Source organism: Cetorhinus maximus, chromosome 19, assembly GCF_964194155.1.
Source record: "Cetorhinus maximus chromosome 19, sCetMax3.hap1.1, whole genome shotgun sequence".
In the NCBI taxonomy this organism is placed as follows: domain Eukaryota; kingdom Metazoa; phylum Chordata; class Chondrichthyes; order Lamniformes; family Cetorhinidae; genus Cetorhinus; species Cetorhinus maximus.
The window spans coordinates 38,804,331-38,824,876 of record NC_135897.1 but is presented as its reverse complement, the minus strand read 5'-3'; the positions used below and the strand labels follow the sequence as shown (position 1 = coordinate 38,824,876).

The window sequence follows — 20,546 nt, the reverse complement described above, 5'->3', positions numbered from 1 at the left end:
CAACCATGCCTTTGTTAAATCAGGTTAAACTTGGTGGGGGAAACAGATAGTTGATAGCCCAGCAGCACAGAACATTACGGGCTCCAACAGACCAACCGAGATTTGATTTGTACTTATAGGTCACCACTTGTCCTATCTGCCAATTTCTCCAACTAAACTTTGGTCTGAGGCGGGTGGTGGTAGAATGAGAATTTGAGCAAAATTCAGCAGACTACTGATAGCCCCCTCTCAGCTGCTGGCACTGATAGAGGCAAAGAGCAGGTTGCTCTGCAGCCTGGGAGACATAAAGTAGGAGGAAGAATATGTAAACCTTCGCAAAACTCCAAACAGATATTGAAACCAAGCATCTCATAGATAGAGGTTTCATTACATTTTTTCTAAAGGAAAATTTCTAATCAAGCCTACACTGTCACTACTTGAAGAGCTAGAACTACAGCCTTCTTTTACTGTAGCCCATTGTTTCATACCAGCACGACAGGAGTAGGAAGTAAATATTATAAGCAGCCATTTAGCCCCGAAGGGCAAATGCCAAATAACCCCGACTACACTACTCAGTGGGGGCCAATTAGCTCAGTTGGCTAGATGGCTAGCGTGTGGTTCAGAATAACACCAACAACACAGGTTCGATTCCCATTCTGGCTGAGGTAGACTTGGGACCTGCTTTCTCTCGCTGCCCCAAAGAATGGAAGGCAATGGTAAACCACCATTGGCCAAAACTGCCAAGAAAATGGCTCAGGATGATCCATCTGCAGATAATGAGCCAAGGACTCGCCTTCAGATAGAGCAAATGAATGAATGAGTGATGCTATTCTGTAGCAGCATCCAGGATAGTAAAACCAAACCCAATATAAAAGATTACAGTTAATAGCAAAAATCTTCACAATATATGTGCTAGAATTTGGATTTCTGCAAAGCACTTGGTACAATTCAGAGCTTGGGTTTCTTATATTACATCCACCTGACACAGGTAACAGATTCATTCAATTCCAGAAAAGCATAGGGGACCATGTTGATATAAATTAGAATATATTTATACAATATGCCAAGACCACAGTGGATTTCTACTTAAGTGCTTTGATCGGGGTAGTTTAGACAGAACAGATATCTTCAAGCAAAAAGCTTAAACAAGATGGCACTTGCACAACTTGAGTTACATATAAGAGCAAACAAAAGTGAGCAAAGTGAATACTGTTTTTACAGTAAACATTACTTGATATAGAACGAGATTTTCAAATATGTAATTTTTTTCTATTGTTCTATAATATTAAAGTGTTGGACATTTTGCTCTAAAGAAAATAGAGGAAAGTTCTTTTCATTATCAGAGGATTGATATCAGTGAAATTCACAGCTTAAATCAATTGCACAGAAATAAGCCCAAGGATATGTGCAATAAAATTAGTGACAAAACATGAGCCAATTTTCATACAATTCAAATTAAAAACAAATCCCTTCATTGCAGTTGTATTATGCTCTGCTAAAATCTTCCACAGTAAGCTCAATATTATGATACTAGTTTGAATCTCATCAAGGAGGTCATTAAAATAACCCAAACACATGAAGAGTTAAAACTCTGACATTTTCCTAAGTAAAAGCTTTAGCCAACCATTATATTTTTCACTACAAAAACATTCAAACACTTATTACATACAATTTTCAAATAAAACTACCCGACAACCATCTAATCCAAATAAACCAGGAGAGTGGAATACTCTGAATAATCGGCTTACCCACAAACATTATTCTATTCTGATCAACCAGCAGAGGTACAGCTCAGTCAGTGCATGCCACCATTCCATTAGGATGGAGCCAGTCACCTTACTGTGATGTCTCGTCTTTGCCAGGGAAGACAAGAGTAGCTGGCAGAATTGAGTGTCAAATTGCCAACTTCATTGGGCTTCCAGCATTTTGGATACTTGCAGTTTTCAGTAATTTTTTTCTCAAGCTTTATACAATCCAATAGTTCAGCCATATAGAATGGAATACCATATGACCTTATATTTGGAATAGGAGGGGTTACAATAACAGTTTTTCCAAAGAAACCATACACTGTCCTAAATAGTGTATAAGGAATCATTAATTGAAAAGCAGAATACAGTGCATGCTGGAAATCTGAAATAAAAACAAAGTGCTGGAGATACTCAGCAGGTCAAGCAACATCTGTGGAGAGAGAAATAAAGTTAACATTTCAAGGTCTTTCATCTGCTAAGTATTTCCAGCATTTTCTGTTTTTACTTTTGAGGGATTATTAGTTGTCTCTTAATTTTTCAGATATCCTTTTCCATGGGCTTTTGGTTACCAAAATCAAGGGACATGGTAGACAGGCTGTGCATGATAGAATTCGGATTTCCAATCCACTGACCGATAGCTGAGATTGCTGCCATTGACATGAGAAAGATGCCCGATAAGGAGTCCAAAATGGAGCTACATATTCGTAGCTAACTAGGGACAGTGGTATCAAAGTTCTCAATCAGCTTAACGATTCTTGGTGACTCTGCCCACGTTAGCTTGTTTTTATGTGAACAGTGACAAATGATGAATTAAAATAAGAGATGCAATTTTGTACCCCATACCCAACATCCATGCACTTGTTTGGTCTCTATACATGTATTAAATTGAAGATTTTAAAAAAATCATAGCTGCATTTTATGCACAGAACATGTGTTTCACATCCAATCCTACTCAAGTCTAAAGTCATTAAACTATTTCCAAAAGAGCGGATAAGTACTGGTCACTAGTTTGATAACAATCAAGATTTGATTTGAGAAGAATATTTATTTTGTTCCTCGATGTCACACCATTTGCTACAGCTACAGGAAATACATTGGAAACTAGAAATGCCCATACTAGAAGATTTTTAAAATTAGATCAAAGATGTGTATCCATTTATAACTCATCTGCAAATACTACACACTATAGTACTTCAGCAATGTTAAAATAATTTACAAGTTACTGAGTTTTGGTGGAGTTTTTATTTTAGCAAATAATGTCTCACATCCAACTTAGGACTAAAAAAGAATCTAAGTTAAAGGCTAGGATCCACAATGTTGGGCAATATAAAGCTAATTCAGCATATGGGTAAGCAAAGTCAGAAAACGTTTTCTATACTGAATATATTGAATGCCATTTCCAAAAAAGTTGAAATTACTGAAAGTTTGGGCTCGGAAGACATTAATATCAGTCTGCAAGGATTTCTTTTTCTTGCCTTCCTTCTCTTCACAATAAAGTGATTTCCTTTCACAGAATTCATATATACAATTGTTTTAAATGGCAGTAGTCGGCACAAAGCAGGCAATTTCTCAAAGCAGTTAATTGCAGATTATACTTCGAAACTGAACCACACACTTCAGTTACTGACAGTTTTCACCAAATTTTCAGTCTCCCAGTCTTATACACTCATTGATCGGATTTTTAAGACCACAGCCTCTCCATCCAAATATGAGTACTTACTCTGCTGCAGCAACACCTTGGAGTTTTAAACGATTCCATGAAGTCACATTGAGGTCACCTTCTAAAAAGTTTAAAACAAAGGTCACTATGAATAATTTCGGAGGCACTTTGGAACGTGAGAAAAGAAAAATTTCATTCTTATGTTCATACCTGACAACAAATCCACAAAGTAGAGCATTACAACAGCTATAAGCGCCACTGGAAGATAAAAAACAAACTGTAGTTGAACCCCAACAAATACACATCATTGAACTAAAATGAACAAAAAGTACAAACAATTTTAATTGAAGATTACGTTTTTTTTTGAGTATTGCTGAAATAAAGACACGTGGAAGCTTTTCGTCTTGCACTCATCGGGACATTCGTCTTGCACTCATCAGGACATTCGTGGGATGAAGGTGCAAAATATTCACACCTGCAAACAATGGCCTAAGCAGCAGTGCTGAGAGTGGATAGACTCCAAGTTCCAGAGAGATGTTAGGCATGTCAGAATTTATAAACGTTATACTTTAAACTGTGAAGTTGGGGGTCTAGAGGATAGCTAATTAACGTTTCTATCTGGATATAAGGCTCTAGAAGTTCACATTGCCATGGAGATTTGGTTTTGAGAGGGGAAGATGCCATAGGAAGAAATTGTAGTATTGGGTTGGAGGTTTTCCCAAGATATCCCTAAATCCCCACAGTCTGCAAGAATCTGAGGGAAATTGCAGTGAGATAGAGGCAGCAAGTCTCTATTATTCACTGTAGCTATTCACTCTATTATTCACTCTAGCTGTAGCTAGAGGGAAGAATCTCCAGTTTGTCCTTCACTGTGAAAGTCAGTTCTGGGATTAGGAGCTACCCAGCTGGGAAAGGAAAAAAAAGAACCAAGAATCATCTTTAACTGATTCCTGGAGAAAGAAGAGTCCACCTAAGGGACAAAGTATAACTATGGAAGGGCATTTTCAGTCAATTTAGAGGTTAATGGGCAACCTTACTGTAGTTTAGAGTATACGCTGCTTAATGAAATGTTTCATGTTGTGAGATTGTCAGTGGAAGCTCAATTTCTTTTAAAAAAATTATCAGTCCCTATGGTGATCATAACACAGTGAGGCTCCATCTTCCCAACATCCAATTTTTTTAAAAAAAAGTTCTCGTTCAAAAACAACATCGAGTTCTATATTGTCAACGAACATTCAATATCTTGAAAAAGATTGAGGACTAATGTGGCACCAATATTTCCTTACAAGTCATTAAAAGACATTTCAATGTATTTTCTGGTTTGACTGGCCCATGTTAAGTTTAGATATAATTCACTAAAAGTCAACCATACCCAGCCATCCAACTGGTCCATCAAATAAGAAAACAAAGTGCTGAAAATACAATACTTACCACAAAGACAAGCACAGAAAAATACTTCGAGAAACAGATATCCTTTGGAATCCAATATGGAACCTGCAGCAATTGCAATCACGGCAAGACCCAAATTTTGTATGGACTGCATGCTGAAATGGCGTGTTTTAACATTAAAATGGAAAAAAATACATTTAGACAGCAAAAGCTTACAAACAGCTCATTATGCAAAGAAAAACAAAATTAGGAATTTTTAAAAAAATCTTTTAACAATCAGTTTCTCAAGACTGTGAAACAGGAGGCTGCTCAACATGGAACATTCAAGAAGAGTGGTTAGGAAAAGATATAAATGCCTTTAACAACCTGTGGACACTGCAAAGCCAACTTTTAAGTGTGGTCACTATGGTAATGTAGGAAATGCAGCAGCCAATTTACTCACACCAACATCCCAAGAGATAATCTGTTTGTGATGTTGGTTGGTTTATGCCTTGTTAAATCTAATGATCTGTTTATACTGCACACACACATTTTACTCATTACAATTTTAAGAGTGCAATAAGCAGACAACACAAATATTAAATGCTGGGATGATTTAAGAAAACCTACTTCATGCACATTCTTGGCAAAACTGATTCTTCCTTTTGTCAAGTTGTGGAACATTATTGGTTTATAATCCATAATAAAATGAGAATTTCCCCAAAATTGGGTACTCACATAATATGACAAGTTGGTCTTCAGTCAAGGGTCTTAAGCAAGCAGGCATGAAGAAGTTATTTCACTTTGAGACTACAAGCTTGCAGTCGAAATGCAAAATAAATTCTTAAAGGTTGAACTTCAGGGATTATAATATCCCTCTTCAGGTCTATCCAACGCACAAATCCACATGTGAATGCACAATTTTTTTTTCTCTGGCATACCCAATTCACCTCTCATCTTGTCTGTTAAGTTTCCTCTACCAAATGTTCCCTCAGAAACATCTGCTTAATCTTCTTAAAACTGTGGTCTAGATTTCAAGTATTCTAAATCAACATGTTGAGGAATCAATTAGGGAACAGGCTATTTTGAATCTAGCGCTGTGCAAAGAGAAAGAGTTAATGAATAACTTTGTCGTAAAGCCACATCTATGGAAGAGTGGCCATCATATGATAGCGTTTTCTATTGAATCTGAAAGTGATTTCATTACATCCAAAACTTAAACCAAAACAAAACAAATTATGTAGTGTAATGAGCTCTGCAGTTTGCAAGAAGCTTGTATTTTTGAGACATCCCCTGGCCGAAGTGAAGCCAACATAATTCTGGAAAGGCTGGTACAACTGGATTTCCTGACTATGAGATCATTTCTGACAAATGACCCAGTGACTTGAGGTTGCTGTGGAAAAGAAAGCAAGGTAACAAAAAAATACAAATAGAAGCTAATTGGGGTATAAGGTTTATGACTGTTGTGCAGAACTCAAAGAACTCTGGTGTTCAGAAGCAAGCAGAGTTCTCTACAATAAGGGTCATTTTTCACAGACAAGAGTTCTTGGTGAAGCAATATGCGAGCTAGCCAAAAGGGAATAAAACCTAAAGGCGGTGTCAATCACTCAGGTATGCTAAAGAGCTGGGTGTTTGAACCAGACATGACTAGGCTGTGATCTGGGGTGCTTTTGGTTGGTCAGTTGAGAAGAAACTCTGATGAGCTACCCATTAGGTGCCTGAGGAAGAGGGGGTTCGGGAAAGTGTGCCTTGCCAGTGTCAATTGTATTCAAGGAACTCAGGTGGAATAAAGTTGCTGGTGAAAGCGACTCGAGGACCACATCCAGCGAGTGAGAAAAGTAAGAGATCCTAAGTACAGGGGCTCGGTTAGCTCAGTTGGTTGAATGGTTGGTTTGTGATGCACAGTGACGCCAACAGTGCAGGTTCAATTCCCGCACTGGCTGAGGTCATCCATGAAGGCTCTGCCTTCTCAACCTCACCTGAGGTGTGGTGAACCTCAGGTCAAACTCACCACCATCGTCTCTCTCTAATGAGAGAGCAGTCTATGGTCCTCTAAGACTGTGGCTAATTAGACTTTAGTATTTTTATTGGTTTCTATGGAGGTCATAACAATCATAATAGTAGGTATGAGGGGCAAGTTAGCTAAGGTAGGTCGGGAATCTACACAAAGATAAGACAGTAGATAAGCAATGACTCACATTGAAAGTATACATAATTTGTAACCAACATACATTCCCTTCAGGTACAAAAACCCCAAAGAAAAAGAGGTCCATCCATGGCTAACAAGATGGGTGAGAAAGGACTATCAAGAGACATATAAAAAATTACAAATGTTTCTATAGGTATGTAAATAGGAAATAGTACTGCAGAAATTAAGGGGAATAAGTGAAGATAAACCCCTCTGACCTGATGACCTGCGTCCTTGGGTTTTAAAAGAGGCAGCTTCAGAGATAGTGGATACTTTGGACTTAAAGAATTCCATACATTCTAAAACAGCTCCTCAGGAGTGCAAGGTAGCAAACAAAGCCCCACAATCTGACAAGGGAGGAAGAGAAAACGAACAGGAAGCTATAACCAGTTAGCCTAACATCATTTATCTATGGTTAGGGACATGATAATAGGGCACAGATCATAATGACTAAATAATCAACAGATTTATGAAAGGGAAATCATGTTTGATAAATTTGTTAAGAGCATTTTTGGGGACATTACTAAGCCAGAAAAAGGAGAACCAGTGGATGAAGTATATTTGGATTTTCAGAAAGTTTTCAATAAGGTGCCACAAAGCAGGTCATTGCACAAAATTTAGCCCCCTTTCCTGCAGTTGGCAACCTCATATTCGGGTGTTCTGTGCATCAACAGTTCTACTGTACCGCAACCAGGTGGAAAACAAACATAGGTTCATTTTTACAACTGTGCAGTTGCAACTCATTTGAGGATAGATTGTGTTACCATCTTGACCTCAACTCCACTGAAGACAGACAATAGATACCACTTTTCCAAAGATTAAGTACACTTTGATATTTTCCATCCCACCATGACATCCAAACTCTTTGCTGTCAGTTTACTTTAATCTACAAATATCTACAGCTACATTGAAGCAATTTTGGAATATTATTACTTACAAGCCATAAGCTGTTCCCAGCTGGTGCTCAGGAACAACAAACGCCACCATTGGCCACAACGCGCAGGCAAGCAAAGAATAGGATATTCCCAACAGACACTGAAATAAAAAACACTTTTAAAAATTTGTACTTGAACGCAAAACATTTAATAAAAATTGGCTTCAAAATAAATAAAGATATGATAGTGGAAATTTTCTAGGCTGCACAAGTGAGAGATTTGTCAAACTTTTGAACCATGAGATGACAACTATATGAAATAGGTTAAGTGAAGTGTAACTCAATGGAGGAAAGTATCAAGCACAGATTTACCTCCCTGCCTGAAAATCTGCACAAAAATCTGAAGTTTTATGGTTTTAATTCTATACTAATGGCAGTAGATTCCTAATTTCCACAACACATTGTAGTTTTGTAGTTATAATCACAACTTTAGAGCCTTTAAGCATCAAAGCAATTTCAACATATTTCTTGTTGAACAAGTAGCAAGGGTGGGGGGAAGGGGTGAAGAAAGGGGCTAAATTCTGAGAAATATTTGTAGGAGGCTTAATAGAAAAGTGAACTGGGTAGAAAATGAACTAAGACACTAATACTTTGAGAACTGGATTGGAACCCAGCTCAGACAGATGAAATACAAGAATCTATTCACAAACAACTTTGAATTTATGTGAAATGAGCTTGAACAATCAACTTTGCTCTGAGTGAACGATAGTTGAAGTCGTAGTGTGTTTGAGTTTGATTGTGATTAATTTCCACTTATAACTATTTTAACCTCCTTCCCTTTCTCCTCCCCTCTTGTAGAAAAAATACAAACCAATTAAAAATCTACAGGATAAGTCACAATTGAAGTCTGCTTAACCTATTCATATTCAAAGGCTTATTACCATGGCAATCCAAGGGTTCCAGAAGGTGAATGCCAACATCATATGAGCAGCCAATGTGATCAGTACAGAACACATCACCCAAAGTATATTCTTTCCTACTTTATCCACTAGAAATCCCAGAATAGGTGAAGCTGGAGCAGAGATAATGTACACAATGCTAAAAAGAAAAACAACCATGAGACAAATATTCAACATAATATTAACATTCAAATGTTTTGTAAATACAAGCTGTTACAATCCGGATAGAGAATGGAAGCTTTTAAAAAATAAATTTCAATTCTTAGTGACCAACTTCAAGGAACTGCGCAACAAAATTAAGTTTCAGGTCATTTACTGTAACTAAAATCAACATTGACTAAACACTATTTTTAGGTAACTTACACTTCAAACTATAGAAAAATTCCTTTGTGAATGCTTTAAGAGGACCAAAATTCTTCCTCCATGGCTATACTTTACTTTGCCCTTTAAGCGGACACTCCATTCTCCTGGAACCAGTCCAAAGTGATCCTTAGCTCCTGAAGGCTTGTTTCCTTTCTTTTATTTTTCTAGCCGGATAACTTCCAATCCTCAAACTGGCATTGGGTTACCCTGGGAATCCCTCCCTCCAGCCAAAGCTAAGTGAATCTTTCAGTCTTGTTTAAATCCTCACGAACTCAGTCTCTTCAATCCAAGCGCAAGCTCCCACTTGCGGTCTTGTGTGATGAGTCAGAGAGGTATGCTGCCTTCATCTTTCTGCTCTCTCTTGGATTCTTGTTGACTGACCCTGTGAGATTCAGTGATAGTTTTAGTGAAATCTGTAATCCATTCCTACAATGGCTTCCTATGGACTGTTCCCCTCTCAAAGTCCATCGCCATGGCAATGTGCATCACATGGACATGCATTCAGGTAGAAATGCTAATTAGCCGTCCTCTAGACTCTCAGCTGTCTTCTATCTTGGATTTAAATAGGCAGATGAAAGTATAACCGTTTATAAAACCTGGCACTCCTACCACCTCCCTGGGACTTGGAGACCAACAATTTATCCATAGTCAACAAAGCTGCTCGGGTCATTGTTTACAGGCTTCAACCAATAGGACAACCTGGGCCCCCCCTTTAATCTTTAACAACCAAGCTACCCAGGGTTGCTGTTTTACAGAATTCAAAACAGGTCACATTGCCCACCTTGAGTGCTCCATTTTACTATAAATTAAAGAGACAGTCCCAAAACATACAATCGTATAAACCTCATATTTGTAATAAAGCAAGATGAAATATTTCTGATTTTTGAGATTCTACAAAGTTTAGTTCTGAACAAACTCCTGCCAGCTTGTAAAGCAGTTTCGCTGTACAGCACACATGAAACCACCCTGTATCAAAAATCTACCTCTCTCCTGACAGAACAACACTTAAAAAAAAATTGTTTAAGAAGGTAGCAATTTAAAATGGAGCTTGGTGGCAGCGTGAGCAAAATCAATGTGTCACCTGCAGAGTAATAGGGCACATCCAGCGAAATCACTTGCATTGCTCCCAAACACCAGGGGTAGAAAACAAAATAGAGGCCAAAACATTTATCCAGAGACACAGAATAAATCAGAAGTAGTTTTATCATCAGTATTCACATACTTTCAAGGATGAAGTTTCAGAACAACATTAACGATGGTCTAGAAGCATATAAGCAACAATGTGATCAGACAGCATACACCATCCAAAATGTATTGTTTCCTACTTTATCCACCAGAAATCCCAGAACAGGTGAACCTGGAGCAAAGGTATTGTACACAATACACAATAGAAAGTATATAGGAAATCTCAAATATATTGAAATTGAGAGCTGGATCACAGCTGCTTTGGGCAAGATGTAGGAAAAATAGAAGATATTGGTTTCTAGATTTCTTAAAAGCACTGTTTCCAAGGCTTCTTCCTCACCTTCTGTGCCCACTATTACGTGTGCTTACTGGATAAGTGAAGGGAGATGATATCTGAATGTAGGGTAACTAAACTGACAAGAATGCAGTAACAAATGGTCAAAATATCAGACTGCTCCAGTGAGGAAAGAAATTATTTTTAAAATAGGGCTCTAAAGGAGAATCTCAATTCATGTGTATTAATCTTCAATTAGGAAAACAGGCAAAACTTGCTGATACAAAATGCTGTAAAAATCCATGCCAAAAAAAACAGAATACAACGCAAAATTAGGATTTTGTAACTCAAGTGCAAGCAACGCTTTTAACAATTATAGAATTTAATTTTTTTTAAAAACAGACGTCAAACTTTTGAAGTCCTTTACCCATTATTGAGTTTCAATAGATTACTTAATTGACCAGTAAATCAAGATTCATCAGGTCCAGTTGTTGATCATAAATTAATTACCTGTTGATTAAACTGGCTTGTTTCAGAGAAAAGTTGAATTTTTCAACGAAGAATAGTCTATGAATACAAAAACACACTTGGTCAAACACACAGTTCAAGAAATATAGACATGTTGTGGACGCATGGAAACTGACTTCTAATGGATACCTTTCAAGTTTTATACCAGATGATGGCACAATTTAATGCAGAGCTCTGAATTTTCTTTGGGGTGAGTGACAGGGAGAGTGCAAAGTGGGGAGAGGGAAAAAGTCATGCAAATTCTATAGATCTGGTTGACAAGAGTAAAACTATGCTTAATTTATGGGCCTAGAGTACAAATTCTGTCCAGAGAAGTTTTATATCAGAACCAAGAATAAAGTAACAGGAACTTAAAAAAAAAAATCAATAAAATTCTCTACAGATATTACAGCATAGATCACTCTCAGAATGAGAGAGATGGAGATTTGAAAGGAAAACCTTCCCTGAAATAAGCAGAAGGCTGAAGAAATCTGAACCTTTATACAAATCTTCAAAGCAGTACTCAGACCAAGTGGTTATCTACCAATTTTTGATAAGTACATGACTTGAGGTTTGAGGTGCTAAGTTAAATGGGTGTAGAAGGAAAGTGAAGTGAAGGTCGGTCGGTTTAGATTATAAGTAACTCGAGTTCATTGTGCTTTTAATATCCTTAACGTAACTGGCTATTTAAGATAGAGTGAATGAATTATGAATTTTCACATCATTTGATTTTGGTGTAGTAAAATTCTTTTGATTTAAAGGGTGAACCTTGTGGCTTCAGGGTTTTGGATTGTAAAATAAACTAAGCGTTACTGGTCTCTATGGAGATCATAGTGTATGCTACTGGTAGAATGTCGTCTCAGGAATTAATACATCACCTCTTGACAGGTAGCAATTAGACAAACTAATCTCTGCTTCCCATGCAATGAGCTAGTTGTCGCTGAACTGATTCCAACATGTGTGTGTTTAGCAAGTCATCCTGAACTTTTTTTACATTCTGCTTCAACAGGAATTAGCATATTTTCCCTAGCTGGTTAATCCTTGATGCTCTTACCCTGTTTTGCTAGGTTTGCTTGTTTCTTTGAGGACTGATTTCTCACAATCTGCATCTTGAGGTAATATGCTCGTGAACCATTAAATAAAACAAATTGTTGAAGGCTCTTGCTTTTCAGATTTAACCAAAAACAATTCTGCTCTGTTCTATCAATTGTACTATAAAACTGGGGTAGAGCTGACTCTTTATAGTGAAAACAGATTTTGTGGTACAACTTATGTTGCAACAAGAATCTGATTTTAATTCCACATCTTCGGCCTTGTGAATGTAAATAGTTGCATTTGATATGGAGTTCTCCGAGTTCCACTTCAAGCTCAACTCCCAGGTTTCATCTTTTCATCTAAACTGACACTCGAATGTTGCAAGGTTGGGAGTCACTCTGGATGAGATGACAAAACTAAGCCCAACCTGACTCTGGTGATATTGTTTGACAAAGAGGTGTTGCTCTCATTTTCTGACCAACTTTCCCTTCAATTTACCACTAAATTAACTGGTCAAGCACCTGATTTGTTTGTGGAAACATCCCATGCATGAAGTAGTTGTCACCTCTCACTATAAACAGTAACTTCTCTTGAAATTGCCTTCTTGTGCATAAAGTTTTCAAATAATAAAGATAGTTTTGAAAGAAATGTCAAAACACTGTGGGTCAGATCATTTTTATAAATAAAGGCATGTTAACAATGCAAGTCTTTATTAATGTGCAAATCAACCAGCAAATTGAGGGGTTTATGAGATATGCCATAAATCTCCAGAACATTTATGCCCATGTGACTCTTTCGAGTACATTCACAGTTCTTGACTTTTTTTTTCCGGGAGTGGGACATGAACCCACAACCTTCTGATTCAAAGGCGAGGGTGCTATGAATTGAGCCACAGCTGACACCTAGAACATTTATCTTTTGTTCCATCCAACTGTGTCTTGAAACCTCTTTCGAGTTATCAACAGATCGCATGTAACTCTTTCGAGTACATTCACAGTTCTTGGTTTCCGGGAGTTGGACATGAACCCACAACCTTCTGATTCAAAGGTGAGGGTGCTATGAACTGAGCCGCAGCTGACACCCAGAACATTTATTTTTTTTAAAAGGCAGGCCGTGCTTGACTAACCTAATTGAATTTTTTGCTGAATTAACAGAGAAGGTTGATGAAGCTCTTTCGGATTATCAACAGTCACAGATTGCAACTCTTTTGAGTACAATCACAGTTCTTGGTTTCCGGGAGTGGGACATGAACCCACAACCCTCTGATTCAAAGGCGAGGGTGCTATGAACTGAGCCACAGCTGACACCTCGTAGCTTTGCCAGGCAGTGGAGGAACAGCAAGGAAACAATGTTGATGAAACTCTTTCGAGTTATCAACAGTCACAGATTGCAACTCTTTCGAGTACAATCACAGTTCTTGGTTTCCGGGAGTGGGACATGAACCCACAACCTTCTGATTCAAAGGCGAGGGTGCTATGAACTGAGCCACAGCTGACACCCAGAACATTTATGGTGCTCCACTGTTTGCTTCACACAAACGGCGTCTCATCTTAGCCACCGTTATTTTTAAGCACTTGCTGGAATTGCACGTTAATTGCCCATTAAACTCACCACAAAGTTAAATCTAGTAATTAATAGCACATGTACTCTTTTAAAGATGTGATAATTGCTAATGCAGCAACAACCAACCTTTCTGGCTCAAACTGAACAATTTAAACAATTCTTCAAGTGGTAAATTATTAGCTATTAAAGCCAAATTTTATTTTTTTTACTTTGTCTAATCTTTCTTTCTCTATTTCTCCTTCTATACCTGATTTGACCCTAATTCACCATCCTTTTCAGTTATTCGTCTGTTGCTTTCACAATCTCTAAAGGATTGACATTTTGAGCTCTCCTTTTTGCTGGCCATTACAATAACCATTTGAAGGCATCTTTCCTCTTCCCTGTTGAACTTAACAGAAGGCTCATTTTAAATCCTGTATAACAGGAAACTGCTGTTGTGATGGATTTTTTAAAAAAATTGAGCATTGATCACTTGGTCTCCTTGTAAGGTCAGCATTCTTTTATTCATCAGTCTACTTGCTTCTTTAACTACATTGGGTATTTATTCTTTTAGAGATCAAGGCTGGATAACTTCTTAGTGTGGTTAAAACTGCTGGATATCCATCCCGAATTATTGCTCCTTCTTTTTATTATGGAATTTATCTTGTCAGAGATCTTCTGGCTCCACTTCAATAACTGCAAATCAGTATTAAGATATCTATCCCTCCTGTATTACTTTATTAAATCTGCATGCAAGATACTGCAAATTATGGCAAGACATCATGATCTTTCAAGTTTATGTTCTCAGACTTGGTTTAAGATTTGCTGGGTCTACCTCACAAACATCAATTTTATGTGCAACAGGTTCTGATCGACTTGTACTTAGTCTGCCCAATGTCAGATTAACACCATTAAATTAATCAATTATTGCAAACCCCTAAACTAAAAAAAAGCATAGATTACACATAAGTTTGAACAAAATAAATGCACTCACTTTCCAAGTCCAATAAATGGGAAAACAGCCACATAATAAAAAACACAGATAAGGAATATCAGCCAGAGGGATAATGGAAAATCTTTCACATCTTTCAGTTTAACAACGTCACCTAGAAAGATTTTTTAAAAATCCAATATTAAAAAGCAATTTATTATCTCAATTTTAAAACAATGCAGTAAACTTGCTGTACATTGGTTGAAAACACACTTGTGACTATAAATCAAATAAAGTGTCAAATTTGTTGAAAAGCCAATTTTTTTAAGTCTGCCTAAAGTTTGTTACAGGATTAGTTATTTGGTGCTGCTGTCTCTTAACCATATATTTCTAATCTATAGTAAGAATTTAAGTAGATTGTCAGCTAAGGATAATGAAGCATTAAGTCAGGTTTTTGATTTGATTCGTTGGCGTTTGGAAAGCCCGTGTATGGATTTTAAATTTGAGTTAACCAAAGAGCACCAAAAATTTCAATTAATGTAACTTTCATACTATATAAAACTGGGATCATTCATTGAAACAGAAAACATATACAAAAGAGGAAATACAGCCATTTCTTTATTTAGATAACACTGTAACACATTAAAACAAGGTAAAAGAATTAAATATCCCTGTGTGATGTGTCAAAGCTTTGGTTTGCATTCCTACATGACATTCCTATTGATTAGATTGCCTCTTTGGAGCTGATCAGCAATGAATAGCAGCCTAAAGTAAAAAAGACCATCAAGTCTTAAGGAAATAAGTGAGTGTAAGTGCCTGCCAGAAATGTTATTTCCACTGCATAAAACTTGTACATTTGGACAAAGAGTTATAAAAATACACAGTATGTGAATCTGGCTTAAGGTCACTTGGCTTGGTTTCATACAGTAACTTTTAAAAAGTCCAAGATAAAAGCAAAATACTGCAGATGCTGGAAATCTGAAACAAAAATAGAAAATGCTGGAAAAACTCAGCAGGTCTAACAGCTTCTGTGGACCCCACCCTGTCTTCTAATCCCAGCCCTTGCCGTATATTCACCATATCCTCTGACCATCCCCTCTCTGATGCTGAATGTTCAGTACTCAGCAAAGGACTCAGTTTCATACCGTTACGCCCTCATTTCAATGAATTCTGGGCTCAGCACGATGCTGAACTCTTCTTGCGCCGCCTTCGTACTCACTTCTTTGGGCAGTAACCCTCTCCCTGTTCTATGGATTCTTTTACCTGCCTCCAGTATTCTCCCTCCAACTGGATCCCTCCCTCTGGCCTCTTACCTGCCCTTGGTCTTTTCATTGAGAACTGTCGGCGTGACATCAGCCGTCTCAATTCCTCTGCTTGTCTCACCCACTCTAACCTGTCTCCTTCTGAACTTGCCGCACTCCGTTCTCTCAGGTCCAACCTTGATTTTGTTATCAAACCAGCTGACAAGGGTGGTGCTGTTGTTGTCTGGCATACTGACCTCTACCTTGCAGAGGCTGAGCGCCAACTCTCAGACACTTCTTCCTACCTCCCCTTGGGCCATGACCTCACCACCAAACATTAAGCCATTGTTTCCAGGACTGTCACTGACCTCATCTCCTTTGGAGATCTTCCCTCCACAGCTTCCAACCTCAGTCTCTCAATCCCAGACAGCCCGTTTCTACCTCCTTCCCAAAATCCACAAACAGGACTGTCCCGGTAGACCGATCGTGTCAGCCTGTTCCTGCCCACGGAACTCATTTCCTCCTATCTTGACTCCATTCTCTCTCCCCTTGTCCACTCTCTTCCCACCTACATCTGCGATTCTTCTGATGCCCTACATCATGTCAACAATTTCCAGTTCCCTGGTCCCAACTGCCTCCTCTTCACCATGGATGTCCAATCCGTCTACACCTCCATCGCCCACCAGGATGGTCTGAGGGCTCTCCGCTTCTTCCTTGAACAGAGGCCCAAACAATCACCATCCACCACCACTCTTCTCCATCTGGCTGAACTTGTTCTCTCACTGAACAATTTCTCCTTTAACTCCTCTCACTTCCTCCAAATAAAAGGTGTGGCTATGGGTGCCCGCATGGGCCCCAGTTATGCCTGTTTCTTTATGGGGTATGTGGAACACTCCTTGCTCCAGTCCTACTCAGGCCCCCTCCCACAACTCTTTATTCGGTACATCAATGGCTGTTTTGGTGCCGCTTCATGCTTTCATCTGGATCTGGAAAAATTTATCAATTTTACTTCCAAATTCCACCCCTCCATCACCATCACATGGTCCATCTCTGACTCTTCCCTTCCTTAACCACTCTGTCTCAATTTCTGGTGATAGACTGTCTGCCAATATTCACCACAAACCCACCGACTCCTATAGCTACCTTGACTACAGCTCCTCTTACCCTGCTTCCTGTAAGGACTCCATCCCATTCTCTCAGTTCCATCTCTGTCGCATCTGTTCTGATGATGCCACTTTCCAAAACGGCGCTTCTGACATGTCTTCCTTAATCAAGGTTTCCCACCCACTGTGGTTGACAGGGCCCTCAACCGTGTCCGACCCATCTCCCGCGCCTCTGCTCTCACACTTTCCTCTCCCTCCCCGAACCATGATAGGGTCCCCCCCCTTGTCCTCACTTTTCATCCCACCAGCCTCCGCATTCAAAGGATCATCCTCCGCCATTTCCGCCAACTCCACCATGATGCCACCGCCAAACATATCTTCCCTTCACCCCGCCCCGTCGTCATTCCATAGGGACCGTTCCCTTTGGGACACCCTGGTCCACTCTTCCATCACCGCCAACACCTCGTCTCCCTCCCAAGGCACCTTCCCATGCAATCGCAGAAGGTGCAACACCTGTCCCTTTACCTCCTCACCATCCAAGGGCCTAAACACTCCTTTCAGGTGAAGCAGCACTTCACATGCACCTCCTTCAATTTGGTCTACTGCATTCATTGCTCCCAATGCGGTCTCCTCTACATTGGAGAGACCAAACGCAGACTGGGTGACCGCTTTGCGGTCTGCGCTTCAGTCTGTCCGCAAGCTTGATCCAGACCTTCCTGATGCTTGCCATTTCAACACCTCATCTGCTCTCATGCCCACATGTCCATCCTTGGCCTGCTGCAATGTTCCAGTGAAGCCCAACGCAAACTGGAGGAATAGCACCTCATCTGCCGATTAGGCACTTTACAGCCTTCCAGGCTTAACATTGAGTTCAACAACTTCAGATCAGGAACTCGCTCCTCCATTCTCACCCCCTTTTTATCCCCATTTTTCAATATTCATTCTTATTTCTTAATTTTTACTTTTTCATTTTTCAATTTTTATCCACTTATTTTCATTTTTATTCATTGTTTTATCCCCACCGTTTTTCCTATTTTCAATCTTTTTTCCTACCACCGTCCCCTCCTCCCACCCCACCCCCACAAGTTCATGTTGTTCTTCCCAGAGTGCTTACCCTTGTCCTGCCATTATCACATTCTGTTTTTTTGATCTTAATGCCACCATTAGCACCTCCTTTAGCCAGTGTCACTGTTATTAACACCCCCTTGTCCATGACATCTCTGCAATCTCTCCTTTGCCTCCACCTATCACTGGCCTTCTATCCAGCTCCACCTGCTCCACCCCCCTTAAACAGTTTAAATTTCATTACATTTTTACTTCTCTCTAGTTCTGAAGAGTCAGAAGGACTCGAAACGTTAACTGTTTTTTTTTCTCTCTACAGATGCTGTTAGACCTGAGTTTTTCCTGCATTTTCCGTTTTTGTTTAAAAAGTCCAAGTTCTTTAGTACTGAAACAAGTGAGAATTTGAGAATAAAAACATCAGTGCAATTTCTAGCACACATCAAAATTAATTAAATCCCAGGAATATATAAGATTGGAAGCCTGATGAACACAATTGTTTACTTAACAATATTTGAAGATGTGTATTTTTCTTGTTTTGAGAGATATGTTATGGAATATATAATTTCTGGAATATTTATGAAAGAAATGCTGACAATAAGTAGAAGAATGTTGACCCAACATTACTGAAAAACCTAAAAAAAAGCATAGCACTTAAAAGTACAAGTAACATACATACAAATGACCAGATGTATGATCTAATTTCATGACTCTTAGAAGGGCAAAAGAATATGATAGAACAGAAATGGCTTTGGATTATGAAGGAATAAAGATTCTAAGAAAATAAAAGTAAATAGTTATAAGTGAAAACCAAGGTACAATGAGCCCTTATTTTTATCATGTTATCAATGGACCAGTACGTTTAAGTCTTGCAGCTTCTCCATTTTGACACAATGTCAGTTCAACATTAATGTCTAACCAAACGTACAACTTCAGTGCACTAAAGAACTGCTACATTGTCTTTCTTCAGCCAATGTTAAGTGACCAGAAAAAGCTACAAGTGATCAAATTACTGTCAAATCACTATTATGTCATATTAAAAGGAGATAACATCCATGATCGAAAATGGCAGTTTATTAGAAGTTCCCATATTTCAGTTTCACAGAAAGGCTGCAGCAGGAAACGAAGACAAATTACAATATATATTCAAAAAATGAGCAGTTTTATTCATTAAAGAATTGAAACAAACAAAAGAGGTTATGGAATAAGGCAACACTCCATGAAGAATATGTTAAAAGCCATGGTAAACAGTTTAGATACTGCAATTCTATTGCATCCAACTACTGACTATCCTGAGAACTGGACAACGGGACCTGAAATCAAGAGCAACATAAAATGCAACCTGAACTAACCTACACCAAATATAATTAAAATTTACAACTTCAAACCGAGCAATGATAATTTTTCCTCCCTGAAAAGACTTCAAGAAAAAAGAAGTCTTCTAAGTAGCTCCTGCAGACCACAACAGGATAAGCTGATTTGTGAGTCTGATCAAATTTTCTTTCAAAAATTCATATAGTTATGAATCCCCAAGCTTTAAAAAACTGCAGCAGCATTTTGCAGCAGAATGACATTTTGTTCACACAGCACTAAGTATTGTATGAAAGCACCAAAAATTGTCTGAATGCTAGTTTACTACAATTTATAAAAGAAAAGAGACATTTGGAATATAAAGTTGCAAAGAACTCAGTAAAGACTATTTAAGTAATTTAGCCAAATTGTGTACAACTGCAAGTGCTTTTCTGGTCAACAACACAGGTAATGCCAAGTTCAGGCCTACCTTCAACCCTTGCTGGCTTTCAGAATGTCAATAACTGAAAACCTGTTGTGTTAAACAGTCAAAATTTTAAAAGACATTACTCAAACGGATATAGTAAGAAAATCAACTGGCAAAATACTCAAAAGAAATTACATTTCAGTATCATTGCTTTTTGCTGAATTTAAAAATGCTCTGATTTCAATTTCAATTCCCTACCTCAAAACATATGGAGTGAGAAATAACAACTTTGAACTAACCTGTTTTCCCTTGATCTTTATTTAAAATCCTCTCAGCTCTTTTGTCTAAGTAAGCAATGGCTAATGCACACAACAAGGAGAACACACATGTTGAGGCAGCTGTACAGAGAAAAGTTTAAATACTATTAAGAATATTAAATCACACATTCCAATACGCAGCAGGAACAAATGTAAAATATAGACTAAAGAGTCCAAGAAACTAGTTTATGATGATTCATTCCTCAACCAACCAAATATGGATTAGTCATTTCGCTCACTGTCGTTTAATGAACCTTACTGTGCATAAAATGGCTAATAAATTTCCCGACATGACATTTGGTTGTTCATGGGAAATATTAACCAGTACTCTTGGGAGAATGTACCACATTTCAACTAATGCCATGGGATGTTTAATATTCACTGGAACTGCCACAATAGGCAGATCCATTGCTTAACGTTTAAGTGAAGTCAGTGAAGGTCAGTACCTCTAACGATTCAGTGATACACGACATAACTAAACCATCTTGAACAGAGC

At 38.4% G+C, this 20,546-nt stretch overlaps 1 protein-coding gene across 2 annotated transcripts in view; it reads right to left on the bottom strand.

Moving 5' to 3' along the window:
- mfsd1 (major facilitator superfamily domain containing 1) overlaps positions 1 to 20,546 on the bottom strand; it is a 47,450-nt gene that overhangs the window by 7,389 nt on the left and 19,515 nt on the right. For both annotated transcript variants that reach the window (XM_078563751.1, XM_078563750.1), the window contains exons 8-15: positions 20,033 to 20,131; positions 14,677 to 14,788; positions 11,109 to 11,165; positions 8,759 to 8,915; positions 7,881 to 7,978; positions 4,819 to 4,931; positions 3,598 to 3,645; positions 3,448 to 3,508 (exon numbers count right to left, since the gene is read on the bottom strand). In XM_078563751.1, coding sequence (XP_078419877.1) covers positions 3,448 to 3,508; positions 3,598 to 3,645; positions 4,819 to 4,931; positions 7,881 to 7,978; positions 8,759 to 8,915; positions 11,109 to 11,165; positions 14,677 to 14,788; positions 20,033 to 20,131 — 745 coding nt within the window. The remainder of the gene's footprint in view (positions 1 to 3,447; positions 3,509 to 3,597; positions 3,646 to 4,818; positions 4,932 to 7,880; positions 7,979 to 8,758; positions 8,916 to 11,108; positions 11,166 to 14,676; positions 14,789 to 20,032; positions 20,132 to 20,546) is intronic.